Here is a 23,354-nt window from a genome sequence, read left to right on the forward strand (position 1 = left end):
CACCTGAAGTCCCAGTTACTCAGGAGGCTAAGGTGGGAGAATAGCTTGAACCCAGGAGTTGAAGGCTGCAGTGAGTCGTGATCATGCCATTGCACTCCAGCCTGAGTGACAGAATGAGGTCAACTCTATTTTAAAAAAAAAGATTAAACTTATACTCACTTAAACTCATTAGATGGAGGTTTCAGAAACTTTAGTTTTTGAAACTCAAGTTGTGAATGTTACAGGTACATCATGACATGGCTCCCTGTTCCATGGAAGAGCCTCACAGCACACAGGCCTGGCCATCCACTTCATCATTGTGACCTGGGTTCTTTGCTTTGCCTCTCAGGACTGGATGGGGCTTCAATGGGTCTCACCCATGACCTGATGTAGCCTAAAGGGGGGTGACGGGGTGTTTGTAGCTGAAGAAAAATAAGTTTTGTGTTTGTTGTTGAGGGGAGCAAAGGCCCACAGCCTGACACCTGTTCCCTGAGGAGGCATAAAAGAAACCTGGGGAAAGCAGAATGGTTGGTATCAGTGCACAAACTACAGGCCTACCCATCACGCCACTAAGCAGTAACAGAGGCACAGGGAATGACACCAGGTGGCTGGCCCCAGCAGGGATGGCATGCCCTTTGAGGACTCCAAGTCAACCTTAAAAAAGAGGGTGTGGGGACCAGGAAGCTTATCCTCGGCACATGCATGCCACCTATGTGAATAGGAGGAAATAAAAAAAATAGCAAGGATAGCAAGTGGGGACGCTGGGATGGGGTGGGCCTGTCCCTCCGTCCCTCCGTCCCTCCCTCCCTCCTGTGCAGCCATGTTGTTGCCCTGGGAGAACTGCAGAGTCTGAGAGTTCTCTTTCTCCTGTGATTAAAGGTTATGGAGAATTGGCCGGGCGCGGTGGCTCAAGCCCGTAATCCCAGCACTTTGGGAGGCCGAGACGGGCAGATCACGAGGTCAGGAGATCGAGACCATCCTGGCTAACCAGGTGAAACCCCGTCTCTACTAAAAAAATACAAAAAAACTAGCCGGGCGAGGTGGCGTGCGCCTGTAGTCCCAGCTACTGGGGAGGCTGAGGCAGGAGAATGGCGTAAACCCGGGAGGCGGAGCTTGCAATGAGCCAAGATCCAGCCACTGCACTCCAGCCTGGGCGACAGAGCGAGACTCCGTCTCAAAAAAAAAAAAAAAAAAAAGGTTATGGAGAATTAAATCGTAATCCTTTCATCTCTGTGATGCATGGTTCATCACCATACACGGGGAGGTGCTACCCACTGTGTCACTTTGTCTAATTTGAGTTTATTAGACCCTGGGCTCGCAAAGCCCAGGAAACTCACATGACAGATGCTATGTCAATTTATGTTAGCTATCACTGTGCATTTAGTTGACTGGACTTTTCTTAGGGAAACCGAAGGCAGATTTAATCTTTAGGAAAAAAGAGAATTCACCAAGATAATGTTTGAGGATTCCCTTGAAAACTGAGAGGCTGGCCATCTACAATAGGAACCCCAAGAGTGCCTGTGGCTTTGTTTATAAAATAGGTGAGGACCTCAGATGCTTGGGTTTCTCTCTCAGGAAGTAGTGTGAACAGGGCTCACCATCCCCAGAGGGAGATTTCTGCAGAACAGCTGGGAGAACCTCACGAACAGAATAAGGGGAGCAAGGATGGTGTGCTCAGCTCATTCCTAGGGCAGGAGAAGGAACATGCCTCACATCCCAAAGGCGATCTCAACACTCCCTCAAGGATGCTGGGTCTTTCCTGCAACAGCTTTGACTGGCTTGGGTGAAGCCACCCACCACTACCCACCAAGGCCATTACCTGCTTTCCCTTCACCACGTGCTTGGGTACTGGCACTCTGACCTCCAGGTCAGTATAGTCCTGTGACCAGGTGTAGTTCTCTCGGACAGCACCATTGTAACTGTCGGGATTCTTCTGGAACTGCTCCTGAATCCTGAAAAAGAATAAAAAAGGTAAGATCCCAGCCAGACATGCCTGAGCAGAGGACCCCATGGACAGCCCAGCCACATGCCACTCCTACATCCTGGAGACGTGACCAACTCAAGTTTCATCTCAAGCTTGCTTGCTCTGGCATCTGGAAACCCCTCCTCTTTTCAGGTGACTTCCTTTCTGACCCTCCTACATGGTACCCCTGGAAACCACATGACAAGGAAAAGCTACAGAAAAGAAACCTCAGTGCAGCACCCTACGGTTTAGGAAAAGTATCTGGGACCACAGTCAAAGTATAGCTGGTGCTGCTGGCCTTCAGAGTACTGAGATCCAGGCCTGTTAATTAATCAGAGGGCCCTTATTAATAAAATTCTTAGGCTCATGAGTCCTTGGTTTCTTATAAACTGCTTGGCAGGGCGTATCTTTAAAAAAAAGGGAAAAAAAAGAGGCCAGGTGTGGTGGCTCATGCCTGTAATCCCAGCACTTTGGGAGGCCAAGGGTGGGTGAATCACCTGAGGTCCGGAGTTCGAAACCAGCCTAGCCAACATGGCGAAACCCTGTCTCTACTAAAAATACAAAAATTAGCTGAGCATGGGAGCACATGCCTATAATCCCAGCTACTTGGAAGGCTTAGGGAGGAGAATTGCTTGAACCTGAGAGGCGGAGGTTGCAGGTTGCAGTGAGCCAAGATTGCACCATTGCACTCCAGCCTGGGAAACAAGAGCGAAACTCCATCTCAAAAAAAAAAAAAAGGCAAAACTATTTCATCCTGCAGCTGCTAAACTTCAATCCTAATCCAACCCCTAGCCTCTATTTTCTCCTAGTAAATAAATCAAAGCTAAAAGGACTGCACTAAAATTGTATACATCATTTGTAAGACATAAGTAAAACATTTAATGAGACAGCCTAAAAAACTAAATCAAGCAGATCTTATTGTATAGGTCTGTTATAAACACAGCACAGATACAGATAAACCTACCAAGAAGCTGATGTTAAAAATAAAATATAATATTTTCCATAAAATGTAACAATGCTAATAATATAAACACTATGTAAGTTTAGGCTCACAAGTCCATTATAGTGAACTGAAGATCTAAATTACAGACAAAAGCCTAGTCATGGAGGAGGCAGCAGCTATGAACACAGAACATTCCAACAGTAGGTGCAGCTCAGTCAACTTCTCCAGGGCCTGTTCAGAGACAAGCAGACAAAATCTGGCAGGGAGACGGCCACATGGGCTCATAAACAATGTGTGTACTATGATCCTGTTCATACAGGAAAACACAGAACTACACGTATCTACATCTATGTATCTTACACATGCAAGACAAGAGTTGGGAAGGGGTGGTCCAAGAGTGCAGGCTTTCTCTGGCCAGAGTTCTAAGACAAGAACATATTTACCTACCGTGGGTATGCTCTGCATACTGTCTAGGCATGAAGCTGGGCCTCCACCATAGCCTGAGTCCTCTGGGCTTGGCAACTGGTGGCTGTTAAGAACTGAATTGGGTCCCCTAAAATGCTATGTTGGAATCTTAATCCCCAGGACCTCAGAATGTGACCTTAATAAAAACAGGGTCTTTACACAGGTGACGCAGTTACAACAAGGTCATTAGGGTAGGCCCTAATCCACTATGACTGATGTCCTTAAAAGGGGGACTTTGGAGAGACGATGTGAAGGCCATGTGGAGACAATGGTGTGATGTGCCTATAGGCCAAGGAATGCCAAGGACCGCAGGACACCACCTAAAGCTTGAAGAGGAGAGGGAATATCTTCCCCTAAGGCCTTCAGAGGGAACATGGCCCTGCTGACACTTTGATCTCAGACTTCCCTTCTAAGAACTGTGAGAGAATCAACATTTGTTTAAGCCGCCCATTTTGTGGTACGTTATTGTGGTAGCATGAGCAAACACAGTAGCTAAGGAAACTAATTTCAATCAGAGGTGATATTCAAAATTCAGCACTGAATATTGGCAGGACTAGACACTAACCAATCAGAAGAGATGTCAGCCTTAAATTACTCACACATGAGGGCCACTGTGGGACAGAGAAATGACATATGGAAACCAGGAGTCACATAGGATTCCTGGCTGAACGACATGAGAAACAGGGTGCAGGGAAGGAAACTAAAGAACGTACAGTATGTTGAAAACGGGCAGCAAAAGAAAGATTTAGATGCAACCAATAAACACATTTTCAAAGACTATTTAGTGATACGGAGGAAGCTTTCAATATACCATAAAACTGAAAAGGGGGTATTGTTACTTTTAAGTATGGAATGACTTTAATTTCTAAGAAGAAACATAATACACACACACATGTGTACACATATATGAAAAAGACTGAAAAGAAGCACATTAAATCTTTGTGGTTATCTCTGATAGTAGAGTAACAAGGAATCTGACTTTCTTCTTTGTACCTAGGTATTATCCAACCTCCCTAGAATATGTAGACATTTTTATAACCAAGAGAAAAATGGTTCTCTTTAAAAAATGCTAACAGGAGACAGTGATGCACCCTGCAGCCCCTGTATCCAGGTGCGGTCCCAGGACCACAGCAGCAGCACTACTAGCCTGACTCTTGGAGCAGAGTACGAAGGAGTCAGACACAGAGAGGGGGACTCAGCCAGCCCCCAAGTTTCCACAGGATCCTTCTAGGTGAGCACTGACAGCAGCTTTAAGACTCACATCTGACATAAATATGCTTGAACATGCAGAGAATATTTCCAAAAGAACAATAGGATAGCAGCAGCTACTTTTATGGCTGGAAACTGTAGACTTCTTTTCATTGACACTTTTGTACATACATTACCATTTGAAAAGAGTCAAAATTATGAAAACATACAAATTAAATACCCCACACACACACACAAAATAAAGACCAACATGGCCCCAGCACTTGGCAGAGATCAGGGAGTAAACATGAAGACTCCTCAAAAGTTGGGAAAAAGAAATGGCTCTCTCAAGAAAGGAGAATGAGTATAATGCTGGGGGATATCCTTGGGGATGCTGCCGCCAGCAACAGTGCAGTCACTCAGCTTATACCACCAGCGATGCCCACATGGGTTCTGCCTCCTCCAGGGCAAATGGCGGTCAGTCTCTGCCTTGGAGTGAGGGAGGACATCTGTCACCCTTGCCACTAAACGCTGCAGTAAAGCTGTATGCTTTTGGAGAGGGCTCTGGTCACACAGAACCTGCCTCACCCCATCCTCCTGCTGTGTCCTCAGCAGCCCTGGCCTGGCTCCTCTTGCATGGAACCTGCAGATTCCCTCCAAAGGAAGCAGGAGAATCACTCCTTAAACAGCCCTTGCAAGTTGTTGGGTGCTTTTTATAGTGCTCTGAATGCACATTCTATTTAAATAAGGTTGATTATTTCCAGCCAACAGTATGTTAAAATAAGCGTCCTGTCAAGTGCAGGTGTCTCTGGCCCCCACTGTGCCACTGTTGGTCACCCCTGCAGCTGCAGGCCTGGGCACACGGTAGGAGGCAGGGGAGGGAGCATCCACGCTTCAGCACCAAGGGTGGGAGTAGGAAAGTGAGTCAGCAGTCAGGTTGAAGATTATGGAGTAGGTCTCCCTGCAGCTCCCACTCCCGATGAGCTGGGATAACAAGGTTCTAAATGTGTTAAAGGAAAAACACAGAACAGGCTCTGTTGCCTGTTGGGTGCTGTGGGTAGCAGGGCCCTATGTCTCCTTGGGGATAGGCCAGACCCTTCCTGGCAGACTGCAGGCCCAGGTGCTGCTGAGTGTGGCAAGCCAGGCACCAGGGTCACCTGCACAGGGAGAGCTGGCGGCACTGTCACCAGGAGTCACTGTCATGCAGGCAAGCAGTTCTTGACTGAGTAGGTCAGGTTTCTGACCAGGTTTCTGAGACTCATCGTCAGGAACCCGACCTACCCAATCTGCCTGTTTGAGTGCTGCCACTAGAAACCAAAAGGTCCTCTCTTTCTTTCTCTTTTTTTTTTTTTTTTTGAGACGGAGTCTCGCTCTGTCACCCAGGCTGGAGTGCAGTGCCACAATCTCGGCTCACTGCAACCTTTGCCTCCCAGGTTCACGCAATTCTCCTGCCTCAGTCTCCAGAGTAGCTGGGATTACGGGTGGGCACCACCACTCCCAGCTAATTTTTGTATTTTAGTACAGATGGGGTTTTACCATGTTGGCCAGGCTGGTCTCGAAATCCTGACCTCAAGTGATCCGCCTGCCTCAGCCTCCCATAGTGCTGGGATTACAGGCGTGGGCCACCGTGCCCAGCCTCCTTCCATTTGTTTTTAAAAAACACAGGATTAGGCTAGGCTCACACTTGCAATTTCAGCGCTTTGGGAGGCCAAAACAGGAGGATTACTTGAGGCCAGGAGTCTGAGACCAGCCTGGGCAACATAAGAAGACGCAGCCTACAAAACATTTTAAAATTAGCCACACATATGGCGCACACCTGTAGTGTCAGCCACTTGAGGGGTTGAGGTGGGAGAATGGATTGAGCCCAGGAGTTCAAGGTTATAGTGAGCTATGATTGTGCCACTGCACTCCAGCCTGGATGACAGAATGAGACCCTGTCTATAAAACGAAACAAAAAACAAAACAGGATCAGACAATCCTGATTTTCCAAAAGCTAGTGGCAAATATGTAAAATGAAGAGTAAAAGGAGGTCAAAGACCTAACCTAAAGAGTTTTGTCTAGGAAGCTAAAGCCCCAAACCTGTAATAGATTTGTAATTCAACCAGATAAGGGCTGACCTCAAGCTCTTCTCCAGAGAGAGAATGCCTACGATAGGCATTGACTGCCTGACTAAAGGCAAGGTTTGGCTCCCCAAGTCACAGCCAGTGATTCCAAAGCGGAGGTGTTTGCACAGAAATGTCAAGCTTGCTGCTCCCCACTTCCCGCCCCCTGGGGCTCAGTGATTGAGGCCCGGTTTGTCAACCCCCTCTCTGTCACCCCAAATACAGCTGTTCTTTCATATCTCTTGCAATCAATCCTGTCTACCCTTTAAATGTTCACACTCTTAACTACATTGCCCTTAACCAAATTGCACAAAAGCCATTACTCTGTGCAAAGATGACAACATCCCTGTCACCCTCATCTCCTTCCATTATCCCAGGTGAAAGAGTTGTCATCACACCTCACCACCTGTTGACCTCACTGTCCCCTCAGAAGAGGTCCCACAACATTTGGGTGCAATGTACATATATGTGTGCTACGGTCTGAAATGTTTGTGTTCCCCTAAAACGTGTATCTTGAAATCCTAACCCCGAAGGTGATGGCAGTAGGAGGTGGGGCCTTTAGGAGGTGATTAGGTCATGAGGGTAGAGCCTCTGAGTGGGATTAGTGCCCTTATATGGAAGTCTCAAAGAGCTTCCTCATCCCTTCCACCATGGGAGGACACCACATGAAAACAGAGATCCGTCAATCAGGAAGCAGGGCCTCCCCAGACACTGAATCTACTGGTGCCTTGATCTTGGACTTCTAGCCTCCAGAATTGTGAGACATAAATTTCTGTGGTCTACAAGCCACCCAGGCTATGGTATTTTGTTATAGTAGCCCAAATGGACTAAGCCAGCATGTGTGTATGTGTGCATAGTACATGTGTGTGGTATATGTGCAGTGCACTGTGTGATAAAGGTATGTGCGCACTATATGTGTGTGGGGGTATATGTGTGTGCATACAATGTGTTTGTGCCACATGCATGTGTTTGGTACATGTGTACCTGCGTGTGCATGTAGGCATGTGTAATGTGTGTGCAGTCTGTATGTGTGGTGCATGTGTGCGGTGCACATGTGCATGCAATGTGTGTGGTGTGTGTGTGGTGCTTGTGGGCATGCAATATGTGTCTGCTATGTGCATGTATATGGTATGCATGTATGCATGCAGTGTGCATATGTGTGCATAAGGTATAGTATGGGTGTGGTATGGGCATGCAGTATATATGTGTGTGATGTACGCACCATAGGTATGAGGCAACCAGCAGACATGGCTCACTCTCTCCCTTGAAATTCTCACCTGTCTCTTACCAATTTTCTTCTCATCTCACTGACCCGGCACATTCCACACCAGGATGGGAGCCATGGCTGCATCTCTTCTCAGTCTCTTCGCATGCCACTGTGACTACATTATTCTCAACAACCTCGTAAGGCTCCCTATGGCCCAGGAGACAAGGCCAGGGCCTCAGCAAGGCACTCAAGGTAGCCCATGATTGAGTGTCATGATTCCTTCCTCCCTTTTTCCTCCTGCTCCCACAAATGAATACTCCTCCTCATCTGTCAACTCTTCCCTGCCTATGCTCAGTCTCAACTCAAGATTCCTTCCACCTGATGGAAATACGGTCAATTTTCTTCTGGGTTTCTTCATTTTCAAAGCTTTATAAAATAAGCATTATTATAAAAATGACCCATCCTTGAGGCCCACTGCCCTGCTTCTGAAGCCTAAAACTCATGGTCGGCCAGGCCCACTTCCTACTTCTCGGTTGTATCTTCCTAGGAGTGTTCACTCCCGAGAGCTTGTCCACTAATGCGGATTTCAGTGCTCAAAAATGACTCAATGCCTGGACCCCAGCTCTAGGCCTCCAGCTGCCAGGTCTGCCCCAACTCCAGCGACCCAGACGTAGACTGGGCCTTGGTCTTGACTTCTGCAGCCTTCAACCTTCTCACTCATGAAGGGACAGGCTGGAGCCAGTCACCACTCCCAGGCTTCTGCACAGACAAGCACCTCATATTAACCAGCCTTCCTGCAACTCTTGCCAGATTCATCTGTCTAGAGGGCGGTGCCTCCCTGCCTGCTGCCCAGCTCCCGCTGAGGCTCCCCTATCCACCAGGCTCCTTTCATTGCTGTGCATGCATTATTTCTAAGTTCATGCTTCTTTACTAGCAGGGACGTGACCCCCTCCCCACCCACATCAGGCCAACTGTGGATAACATGCCACCTCAGCCAGCCGCACAAAAGGCTCAGTGCCAATGTAGCAGCCACCCCAGGCCGCAGGCTCTGGTCTCAAGTATGTCCTACAAATCAATGTCTCCAAGCCAGTCCCACAGCAGTCAAGCAGTTTCCATGCTCTGTGTGTCCGTGGTGTCCAACCTGAGGTCAAGCCCAGCTTCCCTGCACACCAACCAGGGACTAGGTCACTCAGCCTCTCTGTGTGCCTTGGTCCCCTGACCTATAAAATGGGAAGACTAACAGCATCTCTCCCAAAAGGTGAGGAACAAACCATTTAAAATGACTAAAACAAGGTATCGTGACACTCAGTACTGCTTTCTTACTCAGTGCTTTCCCTTTAGAAAGTCTTTGGCTATGGAAAGACAGCTCACTGAGCAGCTTTTATGTCTATGGGATGATTCTTGAACCCTCTGAGACATCTGGAGAGAGAAGTTATGCCTTTTGCCTAATAATTCTACACTTTTTTATCTGTAAGTTGCTTTTTCTAAAAATCTAGTGTCAACAATTTTATCGATACCTGATTTATTACCTCTTTAGCATCTACCACACATTGGTCTTCCAATGACAGTAGCCGCCTACTTCAAAGACAATGCTAACTCACCAACAGGAGAGCCAGAGTTCCCAGAGATGTGGCTAGTCCCCAACCTGGGGCCAGAACACACAGGGTGAGCCTAGCTGTCTTCCTTACAGCAAGTGGGGAACTGTCAAAGACCAGGAGGATCATGCTGAAAGGACACATCAGCCAATTTCAGAAGGCTCCCTGCTGGCCAAAGATGGGACAATCATAAATAAATAAATGAAGTCCACAATGGACTGAAGCACATAGCATATTAAAAATCTATGAGTTCAGCCAGGTGCAGTGGCTTGCACCTGTAATCCCAGCACTCTGGGAGGCGGAGGTGGGCGGATCACGAGGTCAGGAGATCGAGACCATGTTGAAACCCCATCTCTACTAAAAATACAAAAAATTAGCTGGGCGTGGTGGCGCGTGCCTGTAGTTCCAGCTACCCAGGAGGCTGAGGCCAGGAGAATGGCGTGAACCCAGGAGGCGGAGCTTGCAGTGAGCTGAGATGGCGCCACTGCACTCCAGCCTGGGCAACAGAGTGAGACTCCATCTCAAAAAAAAAAAAAAAAAAAAAATTCCATGAGTTCATAAAACAAAATCTCCAGGGGTCACCTTTAGTGATCAGACCTGCTCAACCTGAAAAGTCATCAATAAAATGGTTCCATAGGAACTGTAATTTCTGAAAGGCCATGCCCCTAAATAAGAACTCCAGATAATAAGCAAAGAAGGTAAAACAGAATGAGAACATCACTATCTTGCACCATCTTCTGTAATGAAGGCAATGAGTCTGGCAACTTTCATTCATTCCTGGTGAGCACCAGGTGAAAAGCTGAGGAGGAATCTGTGACAGAAGGATCCAGAACACCCCAAATATCTGTGACACACATGCTATGTGCCCCCTGAAAGGGCCTGCCTATTGGGTACCACTGCCCCCAACACGGGATCTCGATTCCATTCCAACCTACAGGTCTGAATACAACTTCACAGTAAAGACGAGGGGCAGAGAAGCACGGCCATCAAAACCAGGAGCACACAGTCAGCCAGATCTAGAATCAGTGAAATTATACAAGGCTAAGTTCTAAGTTTTTTGGACAAATACATGGCATGGGACAAAAAATGAGAAGGGGAACTACTCTAAATTAAGAATCATAAGATCTATCAACCAAATTCAATGTTTGGACCTTTGCTGGGATGCTAATTTGAAGAAAAAAAAATTTTTGAGACAATCAGGAAAATCAGTAAATACTGATTGGGTATTAGATGATTTTAAGGAATTATAAATTTGTAAGATAATATAATTCTGTTAAATTTAAGTCCTTATTTCTTATTGAAGTATTTACGGGTGAAATTACATGATGTCTGGGATTTGTTCTATCAAAAACAAAACCAAAAGTCTGAGGGTAGGGAGAAAGATGAAACAACAACCATGACGTGTTGCTAAGTGATGAAGCAGAGTGAAAGTTTCGTGGGCATTCATTATGCTATTCCCTCCTTTTTGTGTACTTCCGAAAATCTAAAGAGTCTGTCTTGGCTATACATCTAGGAGTAGAACTTCTAGGTCAAAGGATATATACATGTTCAACTTTAAGAGATAATGCCAAACTGTTTTCCAGAGGGATTGCCCCAATTTACTCTCACCAGCAAAGTGGGTCATGCTACAGAACTATAGGATCCATGCTTTGTACTGTCAGACTTTATAAAATCTTGCCAATTACATACACATAAAAATAGCTCTCAGTATAGTTTTAACTCACATTTCTCTGCTTATTAATGGGGCTGAACAGCTCTTCATATAGTTATTGGTCATATATGTCTCATCACCTGTGAAATTCCAGTTCATGTCTTTCACTACTTTTGTTTGTAATTTCTTTGATTTGTAGAAGTTCTTTATATATTTGGATAAGAATTATTTGTTGGTTTATAGTTTACAAATACTTTCTGGTTATAAGTTGTCTTCATACTTTAAAGATGTCTATCTAGTCAACACAAATTATTCATTTTAATATAGTCAAATGCACCAATCCTTTTTAACATTAACATTTTTATATACTCAGAACTCCTGCCTTCCTTAAAGTCTAAAAGAGAGTTACATCAATTTTCTACTCATATTTTTTTTTATTCTCTACTTGTTATTACCCCCTTTTCTTTTTTTCTTTCTTTTTTCTTTTCTTTTTTTTTTTTTTTTTTTTTTTTTTTTGAGACGGAGTCTTGCTCTGCCGCCCAGGCTGGAGTGCGGTGGCCGGATCTCAGCTCACTGCAAGCTCCGCCTCCCGGGTTCCCGCCATTCTCCTGCCTCAGCCTCCCGAGTAGCTGGGACTACAGGCGCCCGCCACCTCGCCCGGCTAGTTTTTTGTATTTTTTAGTAGAGACGGGGTTTCACTGTGTTAGCCAGGATGGTCTCGATCTCCTAACCTCGTGATCCGCCCGTCTCGGCCTCCCAAAGTGCTGGGATTACAGGCTTGAGCCACAGCGCCCGGCCTTTTTTTTTTTTTTTTTTTTTTTGAGACAGAGACTTGCTCTGTCACCCAGGCTGGAATGCAGTGGCACGATCTTGGCTCACTGCAACCTCCGCCTCCTGGGTTCAAGCAATTGTCCTGCCTCAGCCTCCCAAGTAGCTGGGATTACAGGTGTGTGCCACCATGCCCGGCTAAGTTTTCTATTTTTAGTAGAGACGGGATTTCACCATGTTGGTCAGGCTGGTCTCAAATGCTTGAACTCGTGATCCGCCCGCCTTGGCCTCCCAAAGTGCTGGGATTACAGGCCTGAGCCACCATGCTGCCAATACCATTCCATCTTTGCTTCTTTGTAAATTATCTTTTCTTCTCTTAATAAGTTGTACCAGAAGTTTGTCTATGTTGACATTTTTTTCTTTCAAAGAACCAATTTTTGCCTTTTGCTGATCTTCTCTATTTGCCATTTAAAGTCCAGCTGAGGAACACAGGAAGAGACCCCAGGGACCACCCTGTCACTGACCTGATTCTGGCCAGTGTGGGGGCCACAGGGGCTGGGGCAGCCCCATTGACACTGTTTGATTAGTCAGGAAGGCTCACTTTAATAAAAAATTCTTATAAGAAGTATATTTGAAAATGTGTTTTACATTTTAAAATTAACTTTGTGGCTACAGTTAAAAAGAACTAGATGATTCTATATTTATTGAAAAAAATAAGGCAAGATACTCGGAATCACTGATAATATGACCACTAATACTCTGATAGGTTTAAATGCATATTTAGGGAATACTTTTGACAATCTGTGTCAGATGGTCAGCCAACATCAACAAAAATCAGTATATTTACTATAGAACTATTTTAACCTACTAAAAATGGAAGTTTGCACAGTGAGTTTTTTCTTAAATTGTGTTATTTTTATGTGGGAAAGAGGCTTCCTAATTTTTTAGCAGTATTTAAGTGTGAAACATATATTTTAAAACAAAATTAGATAATCTACTCCATAAATATGTAAATATACGAATTCTGAACTAAGCTGGGTGCAGAGGCTTGCACCTGCAACCCCAGCTACTTGGGAAGCTGAGGCAGGAGGACTGCTGGAGGGCAGGAGTTCGAGATCAGCCTAAGAAACATAGTGAGACACCCCCATCTCTTAAAAAAAAAATTCAGAATTATATAAGTATCTTACTTTAGTCTTTACTCAATTTTATTTTCCTGTTCATTCAAAATCAGAAAAAATAAGACCAGCTTTACCATTTAAATTCTCAAAAGACTTCCCATGTGAGAAAAAATTAGGCCAAAGAAAACCCCTAACACTCAAACCTACAGTACCTATAGTATCAAAAAGGATGCATACCAATGACACAATTATTTCTCAGAAATGTCCTTCTCAGAAGTAGAGAAAACAGGCTCGGCGTGGTGGCTCACGCCTGTAATCCCAGCACCTTAGGAGGCCAAGGCAGGCGGATCACAAGGTCAGGAGATCAAGACCACCCTGGCGAACACGGTGAAACTCCATATCTATTAAAAATACACAAAAATTAGCCGGGCGTGGTGGCGGGCGCCTGTAGTCCCAGCTTCTCGAGAGGCGAGGCAGGAGAATGGCGTGAACGCGGGAGGCGATGGAGCTTGCAGTGAGCGGAGATCGCACCACTACACTCCAGTCTGGGAGACAGAGCAAGACTCTGTCTCAAAAAAAAAAAAAAAAAAAAAAAAAAAAGTAGAGAAAATATGGAAGCTTTCTAATTCATCCACAGCTTACACCCTAGATTCTGAATCCCTCTCCTCAAAATCATAGCCTTGTAGACACTGCACCAATCCTGCACTGTCCTCAACCAGTCCTAATTAAGACCCCCTACCCCACCCCACACCCAGTGCTAATACTGACCCCACCCTATACCGAGTGCTAATCCACACCCCACCCTCATATCAACACAGCGCTAAGAGAAAGGGACTGTAGACTTTTATACATAGCTGGAGGATTTATTCCCCAGAACAATATTTTTTCAAAGGGTAGGTATAAAATCTTCTTAGCAGAGCAGAACAGAAGAAAATAGAATGAAATACACAAGATATACTGCACTCAAAAAGAGCAAGCTCTGTTTTGTGAAACTGCCACTATGCAGGCACGTGCATACCTGGGAGCCTTGTTAACATGTATTTCTCAGTATAACTACAGGTTGTAGCCAAAGTTTAAAAGCCACTGGCCATGAAAACCTATCACATTCACAGAAAAGGAGATAAGAACGGAAGTTCTTGCTGCACTTCGGTGAAGAGGAGGCCAGTGAGGGAATGATCTAACAGAGGGGCCCACAACAGCAATTGCAAGCAGTGCATGAGGATGCCTAACTCAAAAATATACAGATAGCAGGAGGAGGAGTAGCAAGTGAGCACTGAGCAGTGAGGGGGATGGCCTGGAGGAAAGAAGGACATATCCATCATCATTGGAAGAAGGTGAAAAACTGGCGGCTCATGACCACAGCAACCACAGAAGTGAGGACACAGGATCCTGATGGCCAACAATTTGTCAGGGACACATCTTCTCCATGACAAAGAACTCACCTATTAAAAGAGATTGCTAAATGCAGGTGACAGCTCATGTTTAGTTCCTATACACCCAGAGAGAGAGGTAAAAAATAAAGAGGCATGTGTCACAGTGGGGTAGTAAACACACATCCATGTCCTGGCTTGGTCTGCTGACCGGGCCTACAAGCAGGAGCCACATGCCCTCTGAGTGCCCAGATCTGGGTTTCTAAATATTATTCAATAAAGGGAATTGGGCTCCTTGGACAATTCCCTTGGACAATGGCTGATTCTAGGACTGAAACAGAGAAAATAAAAGATGAACCCAGAGAATCCTGTAATGCCAGAAAGTAAGGAAGTACTAAAATAAATAAATAAATAAATAATAATAAATAAAAAGTGGGGGGAGGGTGGGGGGATGCAAAGATGTCAAAGGACTCAGAAGTCACAATGGCCAGAGCTGGAACAGTATGGGGAGCAAAATAAATAATATAGTAGCAAAGAATAAAAGAATTACCTTTGAGTCCATATTGATATAAACAACTGAATAAATTATAATGAATGAATGAGGGAAGGGGACAAATCTTCCTAATGGAAGTCCAATTAAAAATGCAGAAGGAATGAGGGAAATAGGAAATTACCATTAAAACATGGTAACTGCCAAGAACCACGATGATGCTAACATCAGTAGGACCTTAAGGAAACAGAATATTTGCATAACCTCTAAGTCAGTATCTTCCCCCAAAATATTTATCTATTCCTTGTAGTGGTTTTAATATATGCTAAGAATTAAACAAATTCTTTGAAACTCCTCCATCCTCCTAGGAAGCGGGATTAATCCCCCACCCTTGAGTGGGGCTGGACTTAGTGGCTCTCATGAACAGAGTACAGAAAGGGGACAACCGTCACATGACAGTGGAGAAACCTGGCCGACCAGCCTCAGCCACATGATCCAAGCAAACATCACAGTAATAACTCATGTTAACATCATGTACCTCTGATGTGACATGAGAAGGACAAGACACCTCTGCGGTATTCCTCTCCAAATCCATAGCCCTGAGTCTAATTCTAAGGAAACACTACACAGACCCAAATTGGGAACATTCTACAACATACCTAGCCTCTTCAAAAGTGTGAAGGTCATGAAAATCAAAAAAAGATGGAAACTGCCACAGACCGAAGGTGATGAGAACATAATGTCTAAATGCAAGGTAACTCCTGGACCTAATTCTGGAACAGAAAAGGGACACTAACTAGTGAGAAAACCAGAAAAACTGGGAAAAAAAAAAAAAAAGAAAAGAAAAGAAAAGAAAAAAAAAGCCTGTGGTCATTATTATTAACTTGACAGTCTTTTTTTTTTTTTTTTTTTTTTTCTCCAATTTTTCTGGTTTTAGTTAGTTTTCACAAATATACCATGTCAATTAACATTCAAAGAGAGGGAAAGGGGAGGAGGTTTAAGTCTGCAGTTGTGACAATTCAGACCTTGGGGTTCAAGTCAGCCCATAGTTTGAATCCTGGGCTTCAGCTCATACTAGCTGTGTTATCCGAGCAAATTCCTCAGTCTTATTAAAGCCTCAATTTCCTCATCTATAAAATGGGAACAATAATGATCCCAATTCTTAGGCTGTTGTGAGACTTAGAAGTTCTTACTCAGTCTTCATGCACGGGAGCTCTCTCTCCCTCACCAACATGAGACTATTAGTAATACCTGAGTTAACAGTTTCCTTCCCTTGATACTGAATGACAGTCCTAAGCAAAAACGTTTAGCATCATTTTCAACTCAACATGATGGTATTTTTCTCTTTTTTTCCTCCCTTTCTTCCCATCTCCCATATTCCCCCAGTCCCACCAACTTTGAAAAGCAAATAAAAGCACTTTTCTCTGCATAATTTCCCTGCTGGCTGCCACTGTTCACAGCACTTGATATAGCAAATTCTGGCAATGCTTTCCCATTTGATTTATCTAGAAGGTTGTTATTTACTGCTCCTGCTGTTTTGGGGGCGAAAATGTTAGTGGTCTACCAAGCGGACTTTCCAAAAATAACAAGACGTGTTTTCACAACAGTCAGTATGTGGAGGGCACTGTCATGTTGGTTTCTTAGCTTTACTCATAGCATGGCAACACTGGATTTTTAGGGATTCTTAGACTAAACTACTCTGATATGACTAGTGAGGTTGTCTTTTGTTTTCTTGAAGATATTATATACTGGGAGGACTTTCAGCACCAAGAACCACCCAATCTTCTAGGGAAAATTGAATCCCACATTGTCCAATTTTGCTCCCGCCAACAGCACCAATTTACTCTGCCTGGAGTATGGAAGCATCAGAAACCCTACATACAGCCCAGCCAAGGACTTGCCATATCTACCTGCCCTGCCCAGCCTCTGTCCAGTCTCCGGCCTCTCTGTGCCACCCTCGCAGCTAGGACTACCCACACTTGGATCCCAGGCTTCAGGTCAGGGCTCCATAGCTAGCCCACACATCAGAGCCAGCCCCACCTGCCACTCAAAGAGTACTGGCCCAGGTACCCTTACTGTTGTAGGTCCCAGGGACACAGACGGGAACAACGTGGAACTTACAAACTTGGAGTACATCAAAAGTGATTAAGTGGCCCTCAGAGCCTCTGGTCAACAGAGAAGGCTCCTGGGAAGAACTGGACATTCATACAGAACTCTGATAAATGGCAAGACAGAGCCAGCTATGAAGACCACGGAGATGAGCAGCCTAGAGAGCTTCCCACACAAATTCCTTGATCCACAGCCACAGCACTGGCTCAGGGCTCAGCTTTGCCTCCAATTCACTGTGCCCTTGGGCTCATATCTCCATTTTCACATTTATAAAATTTATAAAATGGGGGCACATGAGTACCTACCTCGAAGATGTTCCTGGGGTTAATGAGTGAATAGATACAATGCTCAGAACAGTGCATGGCTCAGAGTAAGTGTTAGCTGCAGTCATCACTGTCACCATCATTAATGTTTTTACTGATGTAGATTATTAATACAAATAATACTGTTATCATCAAAGAGGAGAAGCTATCTTAATAGCCAAGATCAGCACAGGGCTTTTTAAAACAGAGTTCAGAATTTAATTAAAAAGTGATTGCAACTCACTGCAAGGTTGGAACAGGGACCAATGCTATTTGGCTGTTTTAAAAGGTCAATGCACAGCTGCCACATGGAGAGTAGACTGCAGAATGCCAAAGGGAGTAGATCCGGAGGCTATTTGGGGGCACCAGCATGGAGAATGCAGGCAAGCCTGAGGGTGTAACCACATGCAGGAGAGTATGCACCTGGGAGACCCAGGGCAGGGCCAAGGACACTCAGGCTGAACCACTTCAGCCCCAGGAGGGCTGAAGGTGGGCGGGGACAAGTGACAAGATGGAGGCTCACCTCGCCTCATTCATCTTCTGTCTCAGCTCACTCATTCAATCACTTTCCTCTTACCCTCAAAGTCTTTACCAAAATTGAACTTCCTCCCTAACAAGAGGGGCAAACTCTCCCCTTTTCTTTATAGCACCTTCATACCTAACACCATGACATCAAACGACAACGTATTCACACAGAAAGCAGGCATTTTCTTTACTGGTTTATTTTGTGCTTACTTACACAGCCAAGAGAGCCTATATGGCTGTCATGGGAGCCCTACCTTCTAGAAAGAGAACAACCACATCCAACATAGTTTCTAACACACTCTGCAAACAGGTGAGATGAGCTTTGAACACATTCAATATTAAAAAAAAAACAAAACAGAACAGATAACAGGTACAATAGCTTTCCTAGTACATTAGAGATTCAAGTAGCCAAAGTCTGAGTTTTGTTTTCAATTTTACAAGAATTCTTTGTTTTTTTTTCTTTTTCTGTTTTTTTTTTTTTTTTTTTTTTTTTTTTGAGATGGGGTCTCGCTCTGTCACCCAGGCTGGAGTGCAGTGGCGCGATCTTGGCTTACTGCAACCTGCACCTCCCGGGTTCAAGCAATTCTCCTGCCTCAGTCTCCTGAATAGCTGGGATTACAGGCATGCACCATCACACCCAGCTAATTTTTGTATTTTTAGTAGAGACGGGGTTTCGCCATGTTCGCCAAGCTGGTCTCAAACTCCTGGCCTCAAGTGATCTGCCTGCCGCAGCCTCCTTCTAAGTGCTGGGATTACAGGTGTGACCCACCGCGCCCAGCCTAATTTTACAAGACTTCTAAGAGCTGGATGCTGTTTAGGCCGAGGTCCTTGACTGTCTGGGTGAAGACTGGGGCCCGGCTGCTGCTCAGGATGGTGAAGAGGAGACCCCACCTCAGCTCAAGCCCCATCTTCAGTTCTCCTGAGAGGTGGTTTACTGTAAAGTCAGCCTTCTTTATGAGCATCAGTCTCCTCTCATTACACTCTGAAATGCCTGTGTGTGCAAGCAAAAATGTACAACTGGAATTCAAGAGTATAATCTATGAAATTCCCATAAAAGTGAGATTCCAGGTGTGTTCATCTAAGACTAATGCATTTGGATACCTCTCAGCTTCAAAAAAAGCTATCATGTGAAAAGGCTGGAGCTTTTTCTATGAGCAAAATCAGAAGGTTTGCTGTATTGAGAACAGAATTTCTGAAATGAGGAAGGCTCAGGCCGGCGCAAGGAGGGCTACAGATTCAGAGTCCCTGTCCATCACTTTTACCTTCTCATCTCACTGCCTCCTATCACCTACTCCTTGGCCTGTAAATCTAAAAAGAGAAATCCAGAAAAAGTAAAGCAGCCCCTCTGCCCTTCTTCTTTCTGAGAAAGCACCCAGATAAACACAAAGGTTTGCTCCCTCCAAGACTTGTCCACTCCACCCCAGGTGTCCCAGGCCTGGGGACAGGGGAAGGTGGATGTAAAGAACAGAAAGCTTTTCTGGCTGGGAGACAGGGCCCAATCCCTGAGGAGCCTCACACAAGTGCAGCATTTATACACATTTACAAAGAGAAAACCTCAACAAACTCGAGTTCGTTATTTAATAGAATCTTGCAGTAAGTCCTTTTGGTAAGCAAAGAATTACTTTGACAGAGCAAAACTCCTCTACTAATTGAACATTTACGTAACACCCCAACTTTGACATTAATTAGCACACACCCACTATCAATAATGCTGAGTCCTGTGGGCCTGGGAAAAGCTCCCACTCCCCACTGTGAGAACCTGTGCCATCAGTATCACTTGGTCTCTTGGATCCCCAAGCTCTTCTTACCCACTGATACCTTGCCTCATGCCTCACTCTTCCTTAAAATCATCAAACACAAGGACTCACAACTCTTCTTTCAACCAGCCTTCTGTTCAGGCTGCTGCCTTCTTCCTTTTATTCCCAGCGAAACATCTTGAGTCACTTTCTTCCCACCTTACCTTCCAATATGTTCCCACTGTGAAATCTCTGCCAATCACAAGTGACTTCCAAGAATCATAACCAACCTTGCCTTTCTGAATTTCTGTCCATCTGATACCTCCACAACATCTGACATTAATGTCCCACCCTTGGACTACCCAGGCTCTCCCTCTCTTCCACCCCTCCACCCTCACCTGTTTTCCCTCTCCTCCATCCCACTTGTTTCCTTTGGCTGACCGTTCCTGCTGCCTGCCCCTTATACTCCAAAGAACACAGCACTATCTCTATATCTTCCACACATACGCTCCTGAACTGCAACAGCTGCCTGGTATGTATCCTTTCTATATCCCCTACCTCGTCCACCCTGACTGCTGCCTGTTAACTTTCTGACAAATCTGAGCAAACACTCTTGAGTTAGGTAAGTTGCCCCAATTTCTAAAGATACGCCCCAATTCTTTAGCATGAATCAGGGTCTTGGCAGGACAGAGACATGCACAGTGTGGTCCCTGCCAGTCCCACCCCTGTTTACTCCCTTCCCCTAGGAACACAGGAATATCAGCATCCCTTTAATGGTATCATTTCTTTGCAAAGGTTATTCCCTCTGACCAGGTGCTTGCCCCTTCTCAACTGCTGACCTCCAATGTCATCTGCCTCATAAGGTCTCTGCAGGTTTCTCCACATCCACAATGACTGTTTCTGGTCTTTTTCCTGTTTGTTTTGTTTTTGGAGGGGAGGAGGGGTGGGTTGTGTGTGTGCACACAGGTGTGCACAGTGGAAGGTGTATCTAGACAGAAATGAACACAACACAGTCACACACACTACATGGAAATCCATTACAACAACTTTCAGCTGATGTAAAGTTCTATGAAGCAATGAGTTCTCTAATGAGAAAGTGAAAAACCAAGGCAAAGAGATTTTACGTGTCTGATTTGTTTAATGCAAGGTACATCTTTCAAGAATTCCAGATAAAGGAGAACTGAAACCAGTACTTAAGGACACAGACTCTGGAGTCAAAAATCCCTGCCCAGCCACCGGTTGGTAATAAAACCTTGGCTCTCCAAGCCTCCACTTTGCTCATCAGTAAAGTCAGGGAAACAACACTTTCAATGCAGAAGTACTGCAGAGCTCAGGTGAGACAACATATTAGCTGTATCGGACATTACTGCACACTTACCTATAGGTCTATGCTAGTCCAATCATTATCCCCAACTGACACATGAGGCTGGACTATTCAAGTCCTATAGACATCCTTAGCCAAGCCTGTGACCTCTGGGTGTCACAGCTCTCAGCGAGAGAACATGTGTGTGGTCATACTCTTATGAGGACAAAATGGGCTTTCCTTGTGACCATCTTGGGGTCCTGGTCAGAGTGTTGCTGTTTTCATTACCTGAGACCCAGCTCAACTTGGAAGGGAATGGCCACCCCAGGGAGCAGTAAGTACAACAATCAGTGACAAAGCATCATGGGAGCATTCAAGTCAGCTAGCTGAAATCTCTGCAAACAGTACTTTTCCGTTCTCATTAGTTACAAGCTGCCAGGAAATTTTAGCTGTGAACAGAATGAAGACAGGCTGGAGAAACAGTCCTACTATTTATAAAGCCTTGGTGTTAGCCAATTTGATCCTCTTCTGCATATAAATGGGCCAAGATCCTCCAGGCACGCCTGCTCTGAGGGTGGCTGGATGGCTGGCAGGGATGCCCCAAAGACCTAGGCCCCAGGCTGGCCAACCAGGTCCTTCCAATGCCCAGGGTGTGATCATGCTTTGTTAGTTTACATCTGACATTTGGGTAGGGGGCTGTCTGCGTATCTCACTTCAAACCATAATAGTCACTGTTTATTGCCTCCCTTAAAAAGTGTTTCAGAGGAGTATTTTTGACTAATGTGTAAATTAGCAATCCCCATACTATTACCCTTTTAACTGGCAGAACTAGATACTCCATCAAACATGATTATATGATTTGACTGAAAATCTAAAAAAAATAAGTAAATAAAACAATGCCTCAGAAATCCAGCCCAGTTTCTGGCAATGTTCATTACATTCATTTGAGAACTCTCTGTAGTGAATTACATAAAAGTCTTTTGATAAGTACAGCCACAGTGAAACAAATGTCAGAAAGTCATCTCTCACAGACAGCATTTACTTGGGCTGCCAAGGAAAAGCAATTAGTTCTTGCCTTAGAAGAGCCTTAACCAAGAGATGCTTCACCATGAGGCCATTTCATTCCCTAGGGACAGGCCTGGTAGGAGAAGACGACCTGATACCTATCTGTTAACGCACTTACTGACGTCCCATCTCAACATGGGAAGGTCCGTGCAAGTTTGACAGCCACAACGTTCACCTGACAAAACCAATCTCTCCAGAGGAAGACATTAAAAAGACTTGTTTAAGTGATAAGCCTGAGTAGCCTGCCCCAGGACAACAAACACTGTAACGAGGGTCTTCTGTAGAAAGTTTCTGTATATTTGCCATCTACTATGGTTTGAATGTGTCTCCTCCAAAATTCAGGTGTGGAAACTTAATGGCCAATGTGATGGTATTAAGAAGTGATTAGGTTATAAGGGCTCCTCCCCTATGACTAGATTAAGGCGTTTATTAAAAAGGATTCATACAGCATCCATGAATTTCTTCCCCTTCTGTCCCTGTCACCATGTGAGGACACAGCATTCCACCCCTCCAAAGGATACAGCACAGGCGCCATCTTAGAAGCAGAGAACAGCCTTCACCTGACAACTGAACCTGCCAGAGCCTTGATCTTGGATTTTCCAGCCTACAGAACTGTAGGAAAATAAAATTTTGTATAAACACCTGCTCTCAGGTATTCTGTTACAGCAGCCCAAATGAACTGAAACACCATCCTTGCATTAGCCATCCTCAAAGCCATGGATCTGAGGTGACATCAAGTTCACATGGAAAACAAGAGACATACAACATCAATTAGAGGGGAATAAGGAAAAGGGACAGGCCATCAGCAAGGGGCACCTCTGCCTGGCCACACAGGGTTGCACACAGAATTGACCACACCCTGGGAAATTGTCATCTCTGGGAAACGGAGGCTCCCAGCGGCTAAAGGAATGGTCCATAGTCACATACCCTAAGTGGCTGAGCCAAATTCCGGCCTCACCCCTGTTCTTTAGGCTGTAATGCACCTGTCATGCCCCTGCCTGCACCCACCACACTTGGTACCTGAACACAGGCTTCCCCACAGAGTATTCAGCTTCCTGATACTCACTGGCATGACTGTGGTCTACTCCCATGTGCCTTCAGCCTCCACTCTCCTTGGCCTTAATAGGTTTCTCTCATTTCCTTCGCTGCACGGCTGCCTGCCTGTCCCAATTTCAAGAGTCTAGCAGGCAGAAGGTGAAATTAATTCCTGGTCTGTGCAGCACACAGTGAACATGAACAGCAGCAAGTTCTCTAAGAGCCAGGGCAGCCTTTTTATCAGTCTGTCCATGGTCACTCCTGAGGATGAATGGCCCTAGTTGCCCCAAGAGGAGATGTGGAGAGTGACTACTGACCCAACCAGAGCTTTCCACAGAGCCCCCAGAACACCTGCCCAAGGCGCTGGAGAGATAGTAAGTGTGATATAATTCTATCTTACACTTAATTCACAAATGACGATGGTATACTTCTCAATGTTG

General features: G+C 45.1%; 2 protein-coding genes across 2 annotated transcripts in view; both read right to left on the minus strand.

Annotated features, from left to right (window-relative positions):
• CAMK2B (calcium/calmodulin dependent protein kinase II beta) overlaps window positions 1-19,570 on the minus strand; it is a 227,816-nt gene extending 208,246 nt beyond the window's left edge. The window contains exon 1 of the mRNA XM_050783402.1: window positions 19,567-19,570. The gene's annotated coding sequence lies outside the window, so the exon portion shown is untranslated. The remainder of the gene's footprint in view (window positions 1-19,566) is intronic.
• NUDCD3 (NudC domain containing 3) overlaps window positions 1-23,354 on the minus strand; it is a 106,643-nt gene that overhangs the window by 41,581 nt on the left and 41,708 nt on the right. The window contains exon 3 of the mRNA XM_050783432.1: window positions 1,799-1,931. Within this exon, the coding sequence (XP_050639389.1) occupies window positions 1,799-1,931 (133 nt within the window). The remainder of the gene's footprint in view (window positions 1-1,798; window positions 1,932-23,354) is intronic.

The sequence above is a fragment of the Macaca thibetana genome, chromosome 3 (assembly GCF_024542745.1).
Source record: "Macaca thibetana thibetana isolate TM-01 chromosome 3, ASM2454274v1, whole genome shotgun sequence".
NCBI classification, from domain to species: domain Eukaryota; kingdom Metazoa; phylum Chordata; class Mammalia; order Primates; family Cercopithecidae; genus Macaca; species Macaca thibetana.